Here is a 22,374-nt window from a genome sequence, read left to right as displayed (position 1 = left end):
AAAAAAAACTTTAGAAACTACACCAGCAAAACAAATGAAAAAAATAAAGGTAACAACGGTTTAACCGACACGTCTCACAGGCCTTCACTGCTTCACTTTTTGTACAAACTGAAAGAAAAGAATAAAAAACATAAAATAATAAAAATGAGTCCCAAAGAAAGAAGAAACAAGTCCCAAAACACTGTTGCTACAAAGAATTAGAAAAACGTATGTACAGGACCCTGTATTCCTCGACTCTCGGGGTAAATGATCATAGGTGTTGGCTTGTGTTACGTGAGTGTTTATACAGGCATACAAAAAAAGTTCTCCTTGCTTCTTCTTCTTCTTTTTTTGTTGATGTTCAGTTTCAATAAAAGCTCGAATTGGACAAAAAACAAACAAACAAAAAAGAAAACATTGCCACCACCTTCTCCAGCAGTTTGAAGCCCCTCCCCTCCTTCGGTTGTTTCCTGGTGCAAAATTCAACAGCAGCAAGTAGCTTAGTGCCATTTAGGTTCACCTGGCTCCTTTCAGGGTCTGAGTGCCAGTGGTTAGTCCTCCCTGTGACAGACATCATAAAGATCCACAGTCTACCCCGCCCGGCGCTGTCACCATATAACGCTAGATATACTGGTCTCTCTGGGAAGCAGCGGCAGCATGGCGTTGTTGCCGTGGGCCTCCTCCAGGCTCTGCTGCCGGGGTGACTTGGACTGCGGCCGCTGTCCGTTGATGAGCGTCATGGGGATGTTGCAGTAGGTGTGCTGGTTGCCTAGCGAGGACAGCGGCGGGAGCGTGCCGCCTTGTGGCAGGTCGTAGTCGTAGCTACGGTAATAGTGTTTCTGCCTCATCTGGGTGTGGCAAGAGTTGTGAAAGGTCGAGCGTAAGTCCGGGTGCGCCGTCGCCATGGCGGTGGAGGTGGCCGCCGCCATGGAGATGGCCGAGACGGTCTGGAGCTCCCCGAAGGGGCCCTGCTCGCTGACGTCCAGCACCTGCTCGTGGGAGATGCTCAGGGGCTCCATGCGCTTGAAGGGCATTTCATACAGCAGCTGCTTCCAGAACTTGGAGGTGAGCTTGTTGCTGGACGGTCCGCGCCACTTGATGACCGTGAGCATCTTGATGGTGTGTTTGAGGGCCTCCACTTCCTGGTAGTTCATGATGCCGCGCAGCTCGGCACACTCGATCAGGATTACTTTGATCTCGCCGGTCACCAGCATGTTGCGCAGCCGCGTCTCCAGCTCAAAGATGCTCCACCCCCTCCGCACCACATAGCTGGGGGTCATGACGATGATGAGCCGCTTGCTCTGGTCCACGCAGCGCGCTACGTCCTCGATGTAGGCTGGATTCACAGACAGAGAGACAGAAAAGTATATCTTTTGATGAATCAGCACGATCATATATAGACATTATTTGTTTCTGTTAGCCAGAGACTGTATATAAAAGATGAATGTAACCTCCTGCTCTAAAAACTGAAGCCTGTGCACAAGTCATCTGCAAACTCATCAGCTAGTCTAGAGCTTTTGGTTTTTGGTGCTTACAGTGTAGCAGATAATGGCTCATTCTTCTACTTTATGCAACAGGCATAATTTATAAATGCAAGTAAATATAAATGATTTAAAGACCTGAGTTATTTTCAAATTCTAGCCTTTCATTTCTAGATTCCATCTCAACAAAACTGTTCTATTTTCCACACAGACCTCAAATCTTTGCTAAAACATGATTGGTCAATAGAACGCGGCCTGCATGTGGACAACTGGAAATGAGGATACCTCTGACACTAAAAATCTCATTCCTTGCCTACAGATTATATACATTCATACACTGTTCAGTTTAAGGAACATTTTGAAATCAAATTAGATCTCAGTCAACCTACAGAGGGCAGAATTCAAAGACAGCTTGAAAATGAAAGGGAAAAAATTATCCCTAAGTCTAGTACACAAAATTGTACTCAGTAGTTTTTATGACACCCATGTGCTTGAATGCATGGCTGACAACACTGGGGCATGCACCCTAATGAGACCAAACAGTGTCCTGGGGATCTCCTCTCAGATCTGGACCAGGGCATCACTAAACTCCTGGACAGTCTGAGGTACAAACTAGTAGCGTGGGATGGACCAAAACATAGGCTACGTTCACACTGCAGGCGAAAGTGCATCAAATCCAACTTTTTTGACCCTATGCGATCCATATCCGATCATGGTATGACAGTGTGAACGGCACAAATCCGATATTTTCAAATCCGATCTGGTACTGAATCTGATACATATCCGATGTTTCAGAAAGCAACTGCTGTTTGAACGGTCAGGTCGCATTAAATCCGTCTTTTACGTCACCGACACAAGACAGACGCCAATTATCAGCTCCAGAGAAGCACCCGAGAAGACATCGTGAACGCTTCCTGGCCATCCAGTGTAGATGTCAGTGAAACTGTTGGGAAGACAACGTTGGAGAAACGTGAACATTTTATTTGTACTGTATAATCTGCAGATTCTGACAGAAGTCTGCAATCATCCTTTGAAGCACCGCTCCTCTCTAAAACAGCAATAAGGATAATTATTAGGTTATTTACATTATTACGTGAATAACAAAATAACTTAAAGTAAAAATTGGGAAACGTAAAGTCCGAAGTCTTTATATTAAGGACCATCAGTCAAACAATATTGTTGTGTGTGACGTCTTGTTTTGCGCATGCGGGCCGCTTTGAGGGTTCACACTAGAGCGCGTTTGCTGTCGCATTTTATTTGTAGTGTGAACGAGCAGACAAAAGAATCGGATTTGATCAAAAAATCGGAATTGAGCATTAAGACCTGCAGAGTGAACGTAGCCATAATGTGCCAGAGGTTTCGGCTATTGGATGTGAGCATGGAGACCAGTCAATGGAATCAATTCCTTCATACTCCAGGAACTGCCTTATTACTCTTGCCACATGTGTCCGGGCATTGTCATGCACTGGGAGGAACCCAGGGCCCACTGTAAACAGTAAATGAACTGGTTCTTATTTCGCGCTTTTCTACTCTGAGTGCTCAAACCTGCTCTACCACCTGAGCTACAGTCACTCTACCAGCGTAGGGTCTGACAATGGATCCAAAGATTTCATCCCGTTGACTAATGGCAATCAGAGTGCCGTTACCTCACCTGTAGAGGTCAGTGCATGACGCAGTACTGACCCACTACCAAAACAGTCTATCTGGATGATGTTACAGGCAGCATAACATTCTCAAAGGCTTCTGTAGACCCTTTCACGTCTCTCACATCTTCTCAGGGTGAACCTGCTGACATCTGTGAAAAGCACAAATTGCCAATGATGGACCTGCCAATTCTGCTATTCTGTGGCAAATACCAGTCAGGTATGATGTGCCAGAGGTTTCGACAAAATACAATAATAAAATAAACATATTTTTATGGTCTCAGGCACTGCTCTTATTTAATTGATTTGATTTGATTGAAATAACAACACAGCGACACCCAAAGCGGTCAACTGCAGCTTTTGCTATCCAGCAGTGGCTACATCCATCTTTTACACACAGTCCAAACATTAAATCCATTTCTATTTTTAATTGTGCTCATTTGTTCAATCAAAACAAACTGTAATTGTACATGAAACTACAGAGAGCTAATATGTGATGAAAATATGCTGAAACACATTACACAGGCTATTTGAAGAACTCTCTTGGCCTCATAGCGGCTTCTTACCCAACAGCTTCCTTTTTATCAAAATTTCAAACAAACAAGTCCAATTACCAGACGAAAAAGTGTGACGTTTAGGGGGGAAAAACAAAAAAGACCGAAAGCTGAGGACGTGAAACAAACATCACACATCTGACAGATTCTAAAATGTATCGCTGCTAAATTATTCCACCATCTGGCGTCAGGATACTGAGGCATAAAGTGAAGATAAAATAGATTTGTGATTATAGATCCTCACTTAAATAAACAGCTATAGTCTATGCCGCATTTAATAAGAAGATGTACTTGTAGTAACAAGAGGCTTTAGATTCAGAGCTTAGCGAGACACCACTGTCAGCTTCGACTCATATCTATCATATACAGTAAATACAGTATTGTGTTTAATCAGCTGCTTGTGTTGTGATGAATGGGAAGAAGTGTTTCCACAGACCTGTCCTCTATGTGTGTGCAGCTAATGCTTCCTTTTAGCCTTTCTTGGCCGAGACAAAGACCAAGTGTCTCCTCACTGGAAGTTAGACGGGATTAACTGGGCTTTACCTCCCAATCAAAGCCCATGACCCTTGTGTGTGTGTGTGTGTGTGTGTGGGAGAGAGAGTATCTCGGCATGTCTGCTGGTCTTTAAGAGACCAGCAGACATGAGAATGAGCTGCTTCTTTCAAGTCGCTCTGCCCGAGGCTTTGCGATGAGAGCGATCTGATTAGAGTAAACTTAGATTTGAAGTCGCTCTTTTCATCGACACAACAAGTTGGTCTCTTTACTGTTTGGTAATTGGTCCTCATGGGCTAATTTGCCACAATGTGTCCCTGAAGCTTAAAGTCTTCACTTTGGGTTTATTCAGTTTAGGTTAAACTAAGTTTTTCCATCTTATCGTGACTAAAACAAACATGAAGGGATAAATAAATGGATACAGTATCATTAGCTAATGAGTAGAAGATTCATTTTAATGTTTTGAATTGATTAAAGTGAAAGTAAATCTGCCCTCTCGAGGGTTGCGGCGTGATAAAACTTTATAGCTTTATAGATTAAATCCCCCCTTTCAGAGATTTTACAAGCTTTACAATCAAACTGTTGCATGAGCAATAATTGATTCACATCTGCATAAAACCTAAATTACACGGGGCAGGAAATCACAGTGGCTCTGCTCTCGATTGTTTGTCTCTGAAAGAAAACAATAATAATGTTAAAAAAAAGTCTAAAGTGCAAATAGCCCAGATCAATAAGATTAGCTATGTGGGAAATAAATGTCTTCCTACTTTGAGTGTTTTGCAGCAGATGCCCCTCCCACTGCCCCCTAACCAAAATACACAATTTCTGTAGAAAATTACACCTCAATTTCACTTCTTTTTACTGCAGTCGGATATTTTGAGCTTGAATACAATTTTTGAAAACATTTTGTGACTGACAACCTCAGTCCAGCCCATCTAATTTAAAAAAACACAATAAAGAAACATGCAGAGGAAATGAGCTGTGTTTATTCTTATGCATTGGTAACGCTTTATACTAATGGACACAGTAACTTACACAGTTACTAATACGTTTATCAGCTGTTCCAGAATAAGTACTGATCCAGAACTTAAAAATGAAACAATAAGTAAGAGGGAATAATAAGGATATGAACGGTGCCGTTACCGATATTTGATGACTTAGAAATTTGAAACGCTGCTATTGGAAGATTTTTTTTTCTCTCTGAGACACATATAACATAAACAGATTATTTATTTTCTCATTCATACCCAACTTGGCTCTGATTAGTTGGCTGCTGTGTTTGTGGTGTTACAAACACACATTAGTTACAGGAAATTTACAGAGCGGTGGACAAACTATGCAATGTCAGCACTCCTGAGAAGGATGTAGGGTGTTTCTAACATCTTCTTTCATTTTATAATTGTTGCCAGTCGCTATAAACACAGATACTGATAGACTGAAAGATAGCCAATATCAACCAATAATATCGGCCTGTTAATAAATTGGTCAGCTCAACAGATGACGCGCTAACATGTAGTATTTCTCAGCTCAATGCTTATTATCTATAGTGAAATTCTGGACCATAGTGATTATAAAAACTTTGAAAAATACTAATTAATGATTAACAAGATGTCAGGCTACTGATTCCTCATGTTTATATCCTTTATTGTAAAGTGTTACCAAAGACTGTATAAGCTGCACTCAATGGCTACTACATAACTTTTAAATGCTCTCAAAGATCAAAGATTTATCTAAAAACAAACATTTTTTTCAGTCAGAACAATCATGTCAAAGCCTTTTAATACAAAGTGCAGCCACAATCACTTTCTACATTACTGATCTGATCAGAAAGTCTTTGTCGGAGTGTGTCGGCACGAGCGTTAAAGATCTGGGGAAGAAGTACCTCTAAGTAGTCTTGTGTCATCCTGGAAATGATCATTGGTGAAACCTAAACATAGATATTTACATTCAAAGGTCGATTAAAAGATTCGCAGAACATTTGTTTACATTAAAAACAATTGTGTGAATGCGGGGACATGGCTCTGGCATAAACTGTGTTTCTCCACTGATGCGCTGGTAGCGATTGTGAAACGATAAGCACGCTGATCAGTTTATTCCAGTTTAATATGGGACACGTAGCATAAAAAAGCAAAGGACTTGGACATAGTTCAGCCAAGACTTGTTACTTCTGGTATATGTTAAAAAAATACTCAGTGTGCACTAGATGAGTGTGTCAGAAACGTATAACAGTGGTATAATACGTTCACCCAGCATACTGTGGCATTACATGTTACAATCAGCAGCTCAGGAGAAAGATTGTTGACACACGCTGGCGTCCCAAATGGCCAAACTGTGTTTATCTATAGCTGTGGATTACACTTTATTATATCAGCTGTTGAGATGCTAATACATTCCCAATGGGAGCTAAATGTTTATACATAGACATGATAAACCAGCAAGCTGTGCCACCGAGCTGCAACTGTGGCAGATGTACTTCAGATTTCTCTCCATCCTTGCATTTTTATGCCATTTTTCCCATATTACAACAGTCCCCCTTGTATGGAGCATGTAATCACAGCAAGGGATTTGGTTTACAACCTTTGCACAATTCCACTGAGGAGGAGCATAATTAGTAATGGTGCTATGTGCAGGAAAGACAGGCAGTTGCAAGTATTCAAACGGATGCTAATAACATCATGATACCGAGCTCATCTTTGCGATCAGTTAATCAAAGATAAGCACAGGGCACGGTGAGAGGCTCCATTAGAAATATACTGTGGTAAAGCATGCATTAATATCCATGCATAAAGAGATTTTTGATTGTACGGCTGACATCGTTACATAGCAGCATGCAGAGGCACACTTTGTATTGAGCTGGATTAGAAACATGGACCGTAATAACAGGGTTGACTCCTCCTGATAATTATGTTGCATATGTGATATAGGTTATTATGCCTCCCACAGGCTTAAAATGGTGCAGATCATGCACTTTAAATGCTAAAGCAGATAAATAATTAACCAGTATGTACAGCCCTTGCCTAGCATTTCAATGTTTTATGTTGCCTACTTGAAGTTATAATTTATATACTGTACCTTAATCTACTTATTAAATCAAGAATATACATAAAGTAGAAATATGAAGTGGAATAAAATTGAAGTAAAGTACATGTACTTTCATATATCCTGTTGACAACTGGTTGGATACTCACATTAAAAGTGGCTAAAGTTTCAAATAATTATGCCTCAAAGTGTCTCAAAACAATTTATGTGAGCCAAAAACTCGGGCTTCAGACAACGTTAAACACATGATTTCAAAGGTTTGGTCTTGCTTTGTTCCGTTGTAACAGACAGGTCTGTATAACAAGGCAGAGCTTACAAGCACTGACTGCGGAAGCCAGTCGAGGGGCAGCCTATCAGAAGACACAGCTTGTTTTGGATTGAAATGTGGAATAAAGGTTAAGTTTACGATAAATAAATAAAAGTTGAGATAAATAAGAATTCGTTTTTCTGTTTAAATAATCAACAACTGTACAACCAGTTTTTCACTGATCAGTTTTTGTATTTGATTCATTAAAATGTTATGAAAATGTTTAACAGGGGTGGACCCCTCAGGCTAGCCAAGCTAAACTGCAGTCGTTTTTTCAGAGGCACTTGTAACATTGCTGGCAAACTTTAAAAGGTTCACGGAATTGTGCTTAAAAATCCTCGTAAGTCGAACCCTCGTTCTAAGGTGCCTTTCCAAGATCACCCCCTAAAATAATCACATCGCATCGTATCAAATATTGCACATCCTTTCATATTGTATCATATATGCAACCCAAAGTTACTGCACACAGGATTAATGGATACAATTAAATGCCTTTTTTATTTTTTATAAATAGTGCAAGTGGTCGCTGCCTTAGATACAGCTTTTAATACTGGAACACAATTTTCTGACTATGAGCGAAATATTTTGAAGATAACTTAATTCATGGTCCCCTTATAAATAATAAAAAAAATAGTATTATTTTAGAATTCTTGTAATAAAATTTTGATCCAGCAGGTTTTTAAAGTGGGTTTGGTTGAGTTTCCCTTCAGGTAGAAGCAGTTAAATAGTCAACCTTTTATCCCTTAATTTTCATATGTCACAATCTTGATTCACTATTTTATCCATCTATTCCATTAGCAATCCATTTCATATCCCCATCTTTGGTGCCCTTTTATTGACTACATGTAGTGCTTAGACGTTACACGAGGAAGTGGTTTCTTTTAGGAGTATAATACTTAAAGAGGTTGTTCAGAACTGAACTGGTACTAGCATAATTCGTTTCTTGCTTACGTGAGGTTGGGCTAGCTATGTCCCATGATTTAATACTTAGCCATATATTCTCTCTTATAAATGTTGCCTTTAAAGGAAACTAAAGACTAAAACTGAAATTAAATGAATAAATAACACTAAACAAACTCTAAGCTATAACACTTTTAGCATACTCATCAACTTTTGCTCAGCCTTTGGTTATAAAAGCTAAGTTTATAAAGATCATATGAAGCAATGACGGCCTCGCTAGTCTTTGTTATGCCACAACACAAACGCATAACAGAAAATAACAACAAACAAGGCATCACCACTGCAGCGACAACAGCAACACGAGCAACACCAAGCGACAAGAAAACATTCGACACAACGTGACATCGCCGTGAGAGAGAGAGCTTACTTCCTGTGGGGATCAAGTCCCTGTCTGGAATGAAGAGTTTATACCCATAATGCTTCTCCAGCACGTCGGGGAGGATCTCCAGGGCAAAGCGCTCCTCCTCTCGGGTCTCCTGGCTCCACTGGTCCGGGTCCACTTTGGTGTAGGACAAGTAGGCGTCGTAGTCCTTGTTATCTGCAGGTAGAGCAGGGGGTTTGGGGGGGGGGGGCAGACACTGACATGGGTGAAACGTGCCGGCTCGTGTTACACCTGGCTAATCAGTGATGCATTCGTTGCCTTCAGATCCTTTAAACTAGAACCTGTCATTTAGTTTAATAAAACCTGCAATCAAGCAGAAGCAGAGACAGAAAAATGAAGCCTTGGTCTCAGCACAATGAATACTTGCAATAAAAAGCTCCCAAAACCACTTTGCTTCAATTAAATGTGTATACATTTTATGATTTCAACATAATGTTTCCTACTGTGGTCAGCAAAATTATGCGCTGTTATACCCCCAGATGCTCAAAATCTATTTTCACACTGGTATGCAGGGGAGCTATTCATTCACTGAGAGACTTCACCGAGACAGGACGCCTCCATTACACTGACCTCTGGGCACCTCTGCCCATCTGAGTGCTTTTCATTACTGCTCCGTCCCCACTGACGAATAATGTTGCCTTGATAGCTACTTTGCCCACTGCAGGCAAAACAAATTAGACTCCAGCCTGAGCTAAATGCCCGACGCGGCCTGCTAGGCCGGCACATGGCACGGATCCATCACCTACATGAAAGCTCTGATTGATGACGGATTTGAAAGGACTGAGAGGAGGAAAGACTTAACGCTTAATCTTCTTAAACAGGAGCAGTACTGTACGGTGAGTCAGGAGAATGAAGGACATGTCAGCCACTTTTTTACTCTGAACCTGATCAGTCATTTCAAAAGAGGTCAACAGGTTTTTAACCATTAAGTATGAAAACATAATAGCTTTTTATGTACTTTGCAGTTAGCAAAAACACATGAGCCGGTTTGAGCTGGTGAACTTAATCATAGCCGAGATACACTGATATTTGCAACTTTGTGGCAATGGTTTGACAATAATCTTTTTTGCTTCCACTCCCACTGTGCTACACGTGGAAATGAAAGCCTGTTTAGTACGGAAGAACTTCAGCGACCCGAGTTTTGTGCAAGACAGACCACGCTCTGTCTCCTTCCCAACATTTTATAATAGATTTATATCTATAATAGACAATTTCACAGTTCAAATGTAGAAATTAAATGTTTTTGTGCAGGTCGGAGTAAAGTCCTTCTCATTTTATCCACAGCCTTTGGGGACGAAAACGTAAGAGAAAACATCAGAGAATGCAGTTCCTCTAATGACCACTTGAGGGTGCAAAAATGCACCACTCCTCATAGACTCGCGTATTAAAATGACCAACTTTAGAGCAGAAATAAATGATGCCAAATGACTGTTTGACACAGGGTAAAACTTTAAAGTTGGGTTTGGGATATTTGGTTTATTTAAAAGGAACCCCGGCTTTTTAGACATGTTTGCGCTAAAATATGCACTGTGCTTTCAATAATATATATGTGGTGTTAAAATATGCCAAATGTTTTCCTTTTAAGCACATTTTATATAAAAGCGATTTACCAGTAGGCCGCCATTGTTATTTTCTTCTCAATGCACTCTGGGTAGTGACGTCATACGGTTGCATCGCATTGAGTTCACAGTTAGCGACGCACTGGAAATGGCTTCTGTTCAACCTTTCCAGTACTTAGTTTACATGAAGATGAAAACAATCGGTCACACGAGGACGCGAGAGTGGGGGAAAACTACTGGTGTCTATGCGGCTACTGAGAGCTTTTGTTGTAAAGAGCTCAATTTTATGGCAGCAGCTATCCATAGTATCACATAACAGCATGATAAAAACATTAATAGAATTCTAATTTTTATTATACAGTGAAATTACAATATCGTTATTTTTACAGATATTCCATGCAACACAATGTACCAAAACTTTGAAGCCATATGTCTTAATCCAGATGTTCTTTGGGCAGCCCTTGTTAGTCTCCATGACCAGTATAGTGCTGGTCTACCAAGTCATAACCAGGTCACTAATAGGCAAGTTAATTAATACGGCTGCTACACTATAGAAAACAAAACGGGTTAGCTGAACAAAAGCGCCTATACTGCCGACAACCAATACACGTCATCGTCCCAGAATACATTGTGTGCACAAAAACATGGCCGCTCCCACGGCTCCAAAAATGAATTAATGAATAACGGAAAACTCCTCAAGCATGTTTTTATGTAGTGGAGATCATTTGTAACATATTTAGAGTAACTTGTCATAATAGTCGGGGTTCCTTTGAACTATTCACAAGGTACTGGTGTCTGAGCACCTATGTGCGCTTCATATTATCCCAACTCCACCTCTCTTAAATCCTCTGGGTATAAAATAGAAACCATCTGACCCCCAACAAGTTTTGACTGGTGAACTTTTGTGACCTTTGGTGTTTACTCTGATAAAGATCAGCTCCAGTGCACGCCATATTTTTGGGCTTATGAAAATAAAATCATCAGATTCTATATGCTTTTTTATTCACTAAAAAGCATCACATCCGCACCACAATAGGAGGAAAGCACCATAACTGGGACACTCTGCTTGCATCTCTAATGAGTTTACCTCAAAGGCTGCGTTCACGCTGCGGCTCAGAGTTTTTGGAACTGCGAGTTCCTGTCTTAATTATGACTCGGCTCCCTCTGCTTTATAGTGGCCACCTGCAGCGTAGCAGCCATGTGGCGATGATGTTTAGTGTGTTGGAGAAGACAGGAGCAGAGAACGAGAGGGTTCAAGAGGAGGCAGTTTGGGATCAGTTCTCAGCAGAGCATCACATTTTTTTATCCTTTAATATCCTCTCCATCCCACACTCCTGCTTCTCTCTGGACTGAGAGACTGTCAACAAGATTCACTTGCATCCCAGCGGGTAATCTCGATATTTGGGCTGGCGCGCACAACTCTTAGGTGACGCCTCGTAATTAATCCAACTTGTTTTTTTTGTTTTTTTATAACATGCAATTCATTTCACAGCGTCAGGGACATGTAAAAATAATTGAAATGTAACCTCATAATCACTCAGTATAACTAACTCTGAGGTTTATGTTCTGCTTCACAGAGACATAAATCTGCTTGTTTTTCTCTAGTAGCTTTTAAATGAAAGCTGTGTAGGCAGATCAAGGGCTATTTTAGTGGAGATGATTCATGCATCTGTTGTGAGAAAGAGAAAGCAGGGGAAGGACGAAAGCACGGGGTGAATCTAGGAGGTGCACTGATCCCCTGTTCGCTTGCGTTTCGATAGCTCGCTTATAGGAGGCTAGTGCTGTTCATCTGAGGTGTGCAACATATTTTTAAAATATATATCATCAAACAAACAAACAAAAAAACGCATCCGAGTCTTTGCTTCCTTGTCCCACATGCTGACTAACTTCGGCACGTGTGCTCTCTGTGTGCGTGGAGTCGGGGGGGTGCGTACGGGCACGGGGGCTCACAGTGAACTCTTGAACTCGCCATGGAGAGTGCCAAGAGAGTTGGAGGCGTAATCTCTGGGATATCTTTTGGCTCCATTACATTTAATGGAGAGTAGATTGGAACGTAACACACACACACTTAACTCTGTGCTTGAGGAGACACATGGCCTGGACTGCTAATGAGAAGATGACTCTTTGTTTTTAAGTAATGCTTTGTTTTTCATAATTCAGTATTCACTGAAATACTGCAATTCAATTTTTCTCAAAAATATGCCTTTGCCCTTGGTGTTTGGCTTGCATGCATTGCCATATTCTGGGTCTTGATCATACTCACACATTTTATCATGTAGTCACATAAAAAATAGAGTTTCAATAGACTCTATGGAGTCCTGCTAATCAAATGCAGTTGATGAATAGAAGCGTCAACACTTGTGAGCGCCTCTATAAAAGTTTTGGTAGTTTGCTGGTTTGGAGTGTGTGGGTGTGTGTTAACACAATGTCACAATCTTCCCAGGAGTGGACGTTCCACAGTGACGAGACCATGTAACCCTAACACACTGCAAAAAAACCCCAAGAGCTACATCTCAGACTCTGATGGTCTCGGTTAGCATTTTGTATGTTAAAGTTCACAACAGCATCTGAACAATCTGATCTCCTTTGGACTTAAGAGACCAAAGTAGAGATGTTTGGCCATGATGCACAGCACAATGTTTGATAAAAACCAAATGCAGCACAAACATCTCACACTAACTGTGAAGCACGGTGGTGGTGGGGTGATGATTTGGGCTTGTTTTGCAGTCACAGGACCTGGGCACCTTGCAGTCGACCCTGAACTCCTCTGAATACCAAAGTATTCTAGAGTCAAATGTGTGGACATCTATCTGACAGCTAAAGTTTGTTCTTTTTGTATCACTAAGTTTTGGCCGATGAGCAAATGTACAACAGAACGGCTGGAAATAGAATAAAAGAAAAAAATCAAGGCATTGCAATGGGCCAGCTGAAGTCCAGACCTCAACTTAATTAAAATGCTGTGGGGAGACCTTAAGAGAGCTGTGCATAAGAGACTGATACAGTCATTCAGAAAATGATTACCTCAAGTAATTGATGATGAAGCCTCTTCTACAAGGTACTGAATAATAGGTCCTATGAAATCTTCCCTTTTCTTAAGAGTGTACAGAGTCTGCTCTCATTCAGATAATAAGGTGAGTCAGTACAATATATGTATGTATGTACAACGGTGGACACACAAAAAAAAAGCCTCTAATCAGAGAAACTCTTACATTTGATAATTAACTGTTGGCCATCTGCTGGCATTAACTCTCTCTCTCTGTCAGATGTATTTTTTTTCTGTTTATTGAATAAAGAAAAATCTGAAGTTTTAAGTCAAATCAACAAATTACAACCAACAGCTGTACGTAACTTTACTGCCACAATGGGAACTATGGGTCATTTGAAAATCACAGGAAATTTTTCTATTTGAAAAGAAAAACGTAATGAAAAAAGTCTCATAGTTGGAGATCTAACATTGCAATAATAAATGAATCCATCCATTCTTCCACTTCAGCTCACAGGAGCTACAGTCTTAGCAGAAGCTGGCCAGACCTCCTCCTCCCCTGCCACGGCCTCCACCTCTAACCCAGCCAGCCATTTTATGGGTTTGTGCATCCTTAAATCCTCATTTCACCCCCTTTCCTCATATTTAGTGCCTTCCGTCAGAGTGGAGAAGGGGAGAGGGGTGCAGCCAACTCACCTTCTGACCCACAAAGCATCCTAAACAGATGCCCGAACATCCTAACGGGCTCCTTTTGAATCAGAGGATCAGTATTGACACCTTGAAGGCCAAAGGGGAAATCCTCTTACCGACTGTTCTGTTTGTTCTTAGTTTCTCGCAATTTCCCTCTTTGAGAAGAAGGAAACAATAGTAACTGTTTAAGCATTACAAACTGCCATTTCTTAACACAAACTCCTCATACATAGAGTATTTATTACAAAGCTCTCTCATTTCTACTTGACTTTGTCATCACAGATGAGCTACTTAATGCTGACCTCTGTTAGACACACTACTTCAAACAGGATGCATTACAGCCCCCTGTGGAAAAACCCCTGATATTCAGCAACGCCAAACCGCGCCGAACGCAGACGGAGACTCATAATTCTGCGGCACGCTGACAACGCTGACATTGGTATTTATGGCAGAGTGTTGATGAGCTCCCACCTCTTTGTCAAGCCCGCTCGGCTGTTGTCATCATGAAGCCTATTATTGATTCCACTGACACCCACACAATGTGACAAGCGAGTGGTCTTTAACTAAATTGCGCCGCTGACAAATAGCCGACGGTCCCTCCTATTGTTGCGTAAAGCTTACAATTTTGCATCTGGCAGAAGAGGGAGCCAGGCGTTCAATTAGTGCTTCGAGTGGCCGCCGAGAAACACATACAAGTTCTTGGCAGCGTGTGCAGCTACGCCGGGGGAAACATAAAATAGATATATAAATATTTATCTGTGCATTGGAGACACTGGCTTAAGCGCTTTATTGATGAAAAGTGCAGCTATATCGCCCTGTCAGTGCAGCAGTTACCATAGTGATGAGATCTCGGTTAACCACCTTCTGACTGTTTTTCTTCATTTCCAGCCCGTTTAATGCCTTACCCCCTATTTTACGTACGCGCCTTGTTAGATGCAGATGCGATTGAATGCCAAGAGGTGGCGGTGAAGAGATCTAATAGACCGCGGCGTGCTGGGAAGTATCGGGGGTGGGGTGAGGGGGGTCTCCTGAGAGCTCCAGAGGCAGAGTGCTGTGTCTTATTGAACCTGATCCCCTTCTAGTGAAGAGCAAATTGAAAATCTGTTTCTCTCTCCCAGCATTCACTCAGGTGGCGCAATTAAACGAGACAATTGCTGTTTGGCATTAAGTTCAAGGCGCGCCTTTTTTTCCCCTCCCGCCACCCTTTCTTTTTTGTTTTTTGCTTTTTTCTCCCCCCAACACAAACGCCTCTGGGCCATCCATTACGGCAAAGATCCATGGCCGGAAGCCTGACATAGCCAGAGGTAATGGCTTTCATTGAAACGTCTGATGTAGCAACCATCACAGTTTAGCAGAGCCGGGAGGGTACGAGGAGAGCAGCGGGCTACAGAATCCCTCCTTTTTTTACCTTTACCGCACATAACTCTGTCTCTTGCTGACTCTGTTTCCACCGCGTGCAGTCCCTCAGCCTCTCTGAAGTAATCTCATTCTCCCTGAATTCATTGCCGGGCTGGTACTTCAGAGACTCATTACAGGGGAATCAAATTAAAACTTGCTCCTTGTCTCAGTTTGATGCATTCTCAAGCCAAGACTCATCTACCAGGCCTGATTTTTTTCCTGTTTTTTTCCCTGTGTACTATTGGTAATGGGGCCTCAGAGTTTATGTTTTTGTCTGGCACGCCGGGCGATGTGTTTTGATTCGCTTTATGGCGAATGTGCGGCTGAATATATTACCCTTTAGCTCACACGCTTTCTCACATGTGGTTTGCATTCATGAGGAATAGAAATGGACATCAGAAATCACAAGACTCTATTGCCTTAGAAATTAAAAAAATGCATGTTGTGCTAATATCATCAAACTGCGGCAACAATTTGCACTTGGGCTGAAATGCTAACTGACTAAAATGCATTGCATTAAAAAATAAACGTGGCCTAAGTTTATTTTTCCCACTTGGTCATCTACTGAAAGAACAAATTGCTGCTGTTGTGAGAATCAGGCTGCAAAATCCTGTTGCGTTTAAGCTGCTGTGTGTCTGATAAACTTTTAGACGGTTAAATAAGACTGTTGTCACCAGAAAATCAAAAGGTAATGGACTTCTCTATTGTGACTGAAGCTACTGTGGCTGCAGTTAGAGAGGCTGTTGTGATCTTTGCAGTTTCTCTCGGTTTCTATTGTACTCTAACCTTCTGCCTGTGGCTTCCATGTCATCCCTTTGTGAATGTCAGGAAAACAAAACCTAGCTTTTAAATAGATACAGCCACCATGACTTTCTCCACTGGTTTTCAAATTTGGATTTTAGCATTTTGTTCAACCCCATGTTGGGTCTTTACCTTACAATATAAAGCACCTTGAGATAACTGTTGTTATGATTTGACACTTCAATATTAATATAGTTGAATTGAATTGGATTTCTGAAGCTAGCCGGGATGTCATTGGCTAATGCTAATGCTAGGTTAGTAAGCTACTGTTTGGCACTTAACTGAGTTTAAAATGCTTCAAAAGGGAGAAAAGTCATAAAGATGTATGAGAGGTTTAATTCATTGACTTAAATTAGGTGTGACCACCCTCCTAGTAAAGCTCAACTTTGAGGCTTAACATAGTTCACAAATGTTGATTCAATGAACATTTAGCCTGTTTATAGCCAGCTTATAGTTAGCTGTTAAAAAATGTATTAATTTGCTATAAGCGTGTAAGTTCTCAGTCATCAGGGTCATGGTATTCTAAGGAGCTTGGAAAGAAAAGCTACTTAACTTCTTAATTGCTATAGAACCAAAACAGTTTCTTTGTTGAGCATTTTAATATGGGCGTTTGTGAGGACTGACTAATTTTAGAGGCGGCCTCAAGTGGCCGCATAAGGAATTGCACTTTTCATTGACTTCATTTTCTGATCTAGAACTGGCCTCTTGCTGCTTTATTTTGACATGTATTTATTTTCTTTGTTTGGCTTGCTGTGGTTTTTACTTTCTGACTTTGTTCTTTCAGTTTCATTATTGTATGATTGTGACATCTCTGTATATATTTATCTGTGTGCTTTCCTTAGATGTTGTCAGTTTGTCAGGTTCCTTACTCCATTGCCTTTTCTGACATTTACAAAACCCAATGCAAAGACTTTGAATATCTCATCATCTACAGATCATAATGTAATCAAATAATTCAGAGAATCTGGACAAATCTTTGTGTGCAAGAGACAAGGCTAAAAATCTGTTTTGGATGCCAGTGATCTTTGAGCCGTCAGTCTGCACTACAATGAAAGCAGTGGAAATCACTGCATTGACTCAGGAATCCCATATGAGCATAATCCAGAAATAACAGCATCTTCTCTTAGCTGAAGCTTGTTCAAAATGGAATGAGGCAAAGTGGAAAACTGTTCTTTGATCAGATGATTCATAATTTGAAGGTCTTTGTGATAAACATGGACGCCACATCTTTCAGACTAAAGAAGAGAGGAACCATCGACGCTCAGTTTGAAAGCCTGCGTCAGTGATGGCATAAGAGTAGACTCCAACGATTTAAATGGGCTGTCTGCAGTCCAGACTTTTCACCAACTGAAAACATCTGGAGTGTCATGAAATGAAAAGTTCAACCTGAGCTAATATGCTTTATGAAACACAAAAATGTCTACATTTAATGTTTAAATGTTGAAAGTGGGCGCCCAGAGGTTGAGCAGCAACTACTTGTGATTGGTGAAAAAATTCAGTGCAATCAACTGCTGTTTATTCCTCGTGACAAAGTGGTTATTGTTCTATATTTTACTCTTGTGAGCCGTTGAGAACTGTGAATAGATCGATGCCGTATAATCCCACAAAACAGCAGCTGCTTCAGTATAACCAAAAAAAAAGTTTACAAGATAAGCAGCTCTGAATAAAGTGACAGTGACATGTTGGGTAACATGGTGAAAGCAGCATATGTGAACTACAAGCGTTCACATTACTGGGTGAGTGGGTGTTAGTTACCCCATCTGCAACAGAATAATAATGGGAAAAAAATACACACAGTGACTAAATGTCCCCTAAAATAGAAAGCACATCAGCAGCAGCTGCTGCCGCCGCGCTCGCAGCGCTTAAGTGATCAAGGCCGCACTGTCCCCTTTAAAGCTAAACTGTGCAGCTTTGCCTGTTGGAGGCTCTGAAACGCAACCAGTGAAAACTGTTTGAACAATCCAGTCTCCGTTACCCAGAGGTTGTGCTTTGTTATATAAGGAAACAGCACTCTCAGCGTGAACCTTTTTTTTTTGTTAACAAAGACGACAAGAAAAGGAGCCACATCAAGGATGGTGATGCTGTTTCGGGGACAGTCTACTGCATATGGATTGAAAAGATTTGTGAATGAGAAACTATCGTTTGCTCCTCTCTGTGTTATTTATACTTAGAAAAGATGCATACATTTACATAAAACTGTGCCACGTGCAGCTTTAAGATATGAAAAATGGCTCCGGTGTTTTCTTAGGTGATATCGGTTCAGGTCTGGAGATTTGATTCACACTGAGGGAAAGGACTCGTCGCCAAATATTATTAAAATGAATAACAACATCTTACCTCCATCTATATCCTCGCTGCCGAAGTGGTTCCTGTAGAAGAGCATGAGCTCGATCCGGTAGCACTTGTACAGCGTCACGAGGCAGATGAGCAGCATCAGGATGGCTCCCAGACCTCCGGCAAGCTCCACAGTGTACATCAGCTCCGCTAGTAAGCCAAAACATAGGGTGGAGTAGGGATGGGGGGTAAAAAACAGAGAGGAGTGAGAGGAAAAAACAAGCAGGATATCCAGTCTTCCAAAAAGTGCCAAAAATCACACCCTGCAAGCTGAAAAATTTCTCTGATTTCCAGTAAATGTGGATAACATGGGTGCTTCTCATTAGCATTTTTCATGCCTTCCCTCCTTTGCAAATTGATCCGCGGTGCAATCAATTTCCCTTATTTCTCCAGAAAGCGACTGCTTAGACCGACTTGTTTCCAACCATCAATTAACCATCCTCCTCCTTTTATAATCTGTGGCTGATTTCAAGCTTTTTGAAATTTTCAGAAAAAAGTTAAACAGGTTTTTAAGATTTGAGGATTTTGTAATCACAATAGTCATTTCGAGGTTTTGTTTCCCTTAAAAAAAAACAAAAAAAAAAATCTTTTTTACTGCAGACATTTGACTCTGCAAGACTACCTTTATTTTATCACAAATTCTTAGTCCTTTGCTTTTCTAATTCCCTTGTATTTCTTTTCTTTTACACTGTGGTGCACTGGAGCAGGTTTGTATCCAGTAACGGAACAGCAGTAAATAATCAATCAAGAAGTAATGCGTGACGCGGTCACGATGGTTAAAAAAAAGCTATTTATTATTAATGAAATGGCTTTGTTGCACCTCCACATTTGTTTGCAAAAAAGGCTTTATGAGTCTCCCGTGGCTGCATTCATTCAGCGTGTGTTTGTGTCACTTTTTCTCGCTTTTCCTCTCCATCTTTTGCGTGTCGCTTATTGTGGCTGGACCGGATCCAGATGACACATAACTCAAAGCGGAATGAAAGTACAGCCAGTTCTATACCTGTCATTAAACGCCTCCTGGCTTGACTGGATAACAATAATAAAAAAAAGAAAACTCACACTGAGGCAACTAGTGCAACAATAGCATGTGACAGATCTGAGCACCGCGCTTATGAAGATCAGTTACATGAGAGCGGCTGCTGAGAGGTGAAGCTCCTGGCTGTTAGCTGAACTGCCCGGCACACAAACAGATCGAAGCAGCCTGCGCTTCCTGCCATCTGTCATCACTGCAGCCCGCCATTATCTCATGAAAACATGAAGGATCAGCGGACGCTAAATTCTAGGAACTTCACTGGTGATAATTCAGTTTTACAGTGATGTGCAAAAGTCTTGAGTCACGCCTCATTTCTTCATATTTTGCCAAGAAAATGAGAAATATGTGCAGTGATTTACTGTGATGTGAACGAACATGCATGGAAACACAGGCAAAAACACTTGTTATACAATTCTAACAAGCTTGAAAGTGAATATTTGGTATGACCCGTTTATTCTTTATCACAGCCTGAACATTCATAGGCAGCTTTCTCGTCATTTCTTTAGTTAATCTTCAGGAATAGTTCTCCAGGCTTGTTAAAGGACATTCAGGGCTCTTCTTTGGATGTTGGCTGCCTTTTCTTCTGTTCTCTGACAAGATGATCCCACACTGCTTCAGTAATGTTGAGGTTCGAGCTCTGGGGAGGCCAATCCATAATTGGTATTATGGTCATGCTGAAAAATGAAGATGTTACCAATCGGATGATTTCCAGATGGTATTTCATGGTGAACCAAAATCAGACTCCATCAGTTTTTATAGAATCTCCAACACCACTGTTTAAAGTGCTCCTCAAACCATGACATAGCCTCCACTGTGTTTCACAGATGACTATGGACACTCGCTGTTGTACCTCCTCATAGACTTTTCATTTCATCACTTCATCAGACTTGTTTCCACTTGTTTCAGTCCAGTTCTTGTGCAATATGGCATACCTCAGTCTTTTTCACTGTTTCCGTTCCATAAAAATGCCTTCTTCACAGCCACACTTCCATTTTTGAGGCTTCAGCAAACTTGACTCAACTAAAGGGTCAGATACATCTCTCATGTCCTGTGTCAGGTCTTTACTGGAATTTTTGTCCTGTTTCTTAAGAACCTGACTTGACTCAGACATTGTGTATTTGCTGTAGGTAGTTTTTAAGGCCTGCCACTTTTATCCTCTACTTGTCAAATTTCCTCAAACTTTTTAAGGACACACTGCACACCGTGTTGAGATATGGCACGTTTTCTACAAATAACTCTTTCGGAATCACTCTGTTGGTGCAAAAATGCAATTTTATGCCAGTACAAATAAAAAACACTATTTAAAATTGGATCTTTGCAAATTGTCTGTCATGTGTAGACAACACGGCTCATCCCTTGACTTATATGTCAGTGCTAAGTGGCTCAGCTAACTAAAAATGGTCAGGTACAAGGACTGCACTACAAAGAAAAAAGCAGCTAATGTTCAAAGAAAAACAATGAAAGAGCTTCTGAAAGCCTGGAGAACTACTGCTGAAGTCTGGCTCCTTGGGGGTAAATAAATGAGCCTTAAAACTATTGCACAGAGTGTTTATCTACTCATGGTATCTTAAAAAAGGTCCATACAATGACATTATTCAGTCAGAGTTTGCCTCGGGCAAATTGAAGGTGATATGTCACACTACTGGACAATGGACTCAACCATTAGGCTGCATGGTCTAGTAAGTTGCCTTGAAATTCAGGTCGTTTGCTTTGTCTTTTCGTGCTCTTGTCTCATTTTCAAGGCTTTTTCTTTGTTACAGTGTTTTCTGTCCATCTTTTGCAGTTTCCTTTTTGGCTACGCCTCACAAAATCTGGGTGGTCACCCTTCATTGGCTGACTAATGGACAACAGTAAAAAACCTGGACTGACTGCAAAGCTGCGCATACACATAAACACGGACAGAGAGGCCTCGTGTGCATCACCATCCATCACGGACGCACGTTTAACCCCGCTGGACTGCGCGATGCCCGTCCCACTGCAGCGGCCATCAGGCTGACAGCTCGCGTGATGAAGGATGATGTTCTGGAGAGCTAACGAGCACGGCGCGTGCCGCTTCATCACGCCTGTCCCGCGTCGACCTTCAGCCAAACTCACGGACGAACATATGCGCGAACGGGAAAAAAAAAATACTCAAAACAAACGTAGGGAAGCATAAACACAGCTTTACCCCACTGAGCCTCAGACTTTCTCGCTTTGCCTCAGTTTCTGTCACTTTGGCCACCAAGTATCATCCCGACTTAGTTTTCTCTGAGAGAGGTGCCTCAGCTAACAAGCACCACGAGAACCCGGATCCCTCGCTTCTTCTTTACCGTCCTTTCCCCCGCCACCCTCTCACTCTGCCGTCCTGCCGTAGCGCTCACCGCTTCTCCGCTCAGATATCTGGACAGAATAACGAGCCAGCTGCTTCTCAAGCAGCAGAGATTACAGCAGAGGAGGCCAATTCTTCTCTGCCTGGCATCCATATTGTAGCAGCGCTGCAGAGGGACAGATTAAGACAAATTAGCTCCTGACGACTAGAAGGCTGGATTTGATGGAGCCACATGGCATCGGGCAATTCATCATCTCGTTCTCTTGCCCCCATTTCTGCATCTCTCATCGTCTAGGGATGTGGATGAAAAGAGGGATGATGAAAAGGCGAAGCACTCATTCAGTAGTAAAATAAAATTTGGAAACCTGAACCTGCTGCTCTTCGCGTTCACAAATGGAGAATCTACGCTGAACTTCCAGTGCTGGGAGCAA

At 41.5% G+C, this 22,374-nt stretch overlaps 1 protein-coding gene across 4 annotated transcripts in view; it reads right to left on the bottom strand.

Moving 5' to 3' along the window:
* LOC113015675 (interleukin-1 receptor accessory protein-like 1-B) overlaps positions 1–22,374 on the bottom strand; it is a 333,561-nt gene continuing 311,187 nt past the window's right edge. For 3 of the 4 annotated variants that reach the window (XM_026157786.1, XM_026157785.1, XM_026157788.1), the window contains 4 exons: positions 18,606–18,752; positions 8,823–8,993; positions 6,032–6,076; positions 1–1,315 (listed from right to left, as the gene is read on the bottom strand). In XM_026157786.1, coding sequence (XP_026013571.1) covers positions 588–1,315; positions 6,032–6,076; positions 8,823–8,993; positions 18,606–18,752 — 1,091 coding nt within the window. In that variant the 3' untranslated portion in view covers positions 1–587. The remainder of the gene's footprint in view (positions 1,316–6,031; positions 6,077–8,822; positions 8,994–18,605; positions 18,753–22,374) is intronic. The other variant, XM_026157787.1, reaches the window with a different exon arrangement.

The sequence above is a fragment of the Astatotilapia calliptera genome, chromosome 23, assembly GCF_900246225.1.
Source record: "Astatotilapia calliptera chromosome 23, fAstCal1.2, whole genome shotgun sequence".
Lineage (NCBI taxonomy): Eukaryota > Metazoa > Chordata > Actinopteri > Cichliformes > Cichlidae > Astatotilapia > Astatotilapia calliptera.
This window is presented reverse-complemented; position numbering and strand designations above follow the sequence as displayed.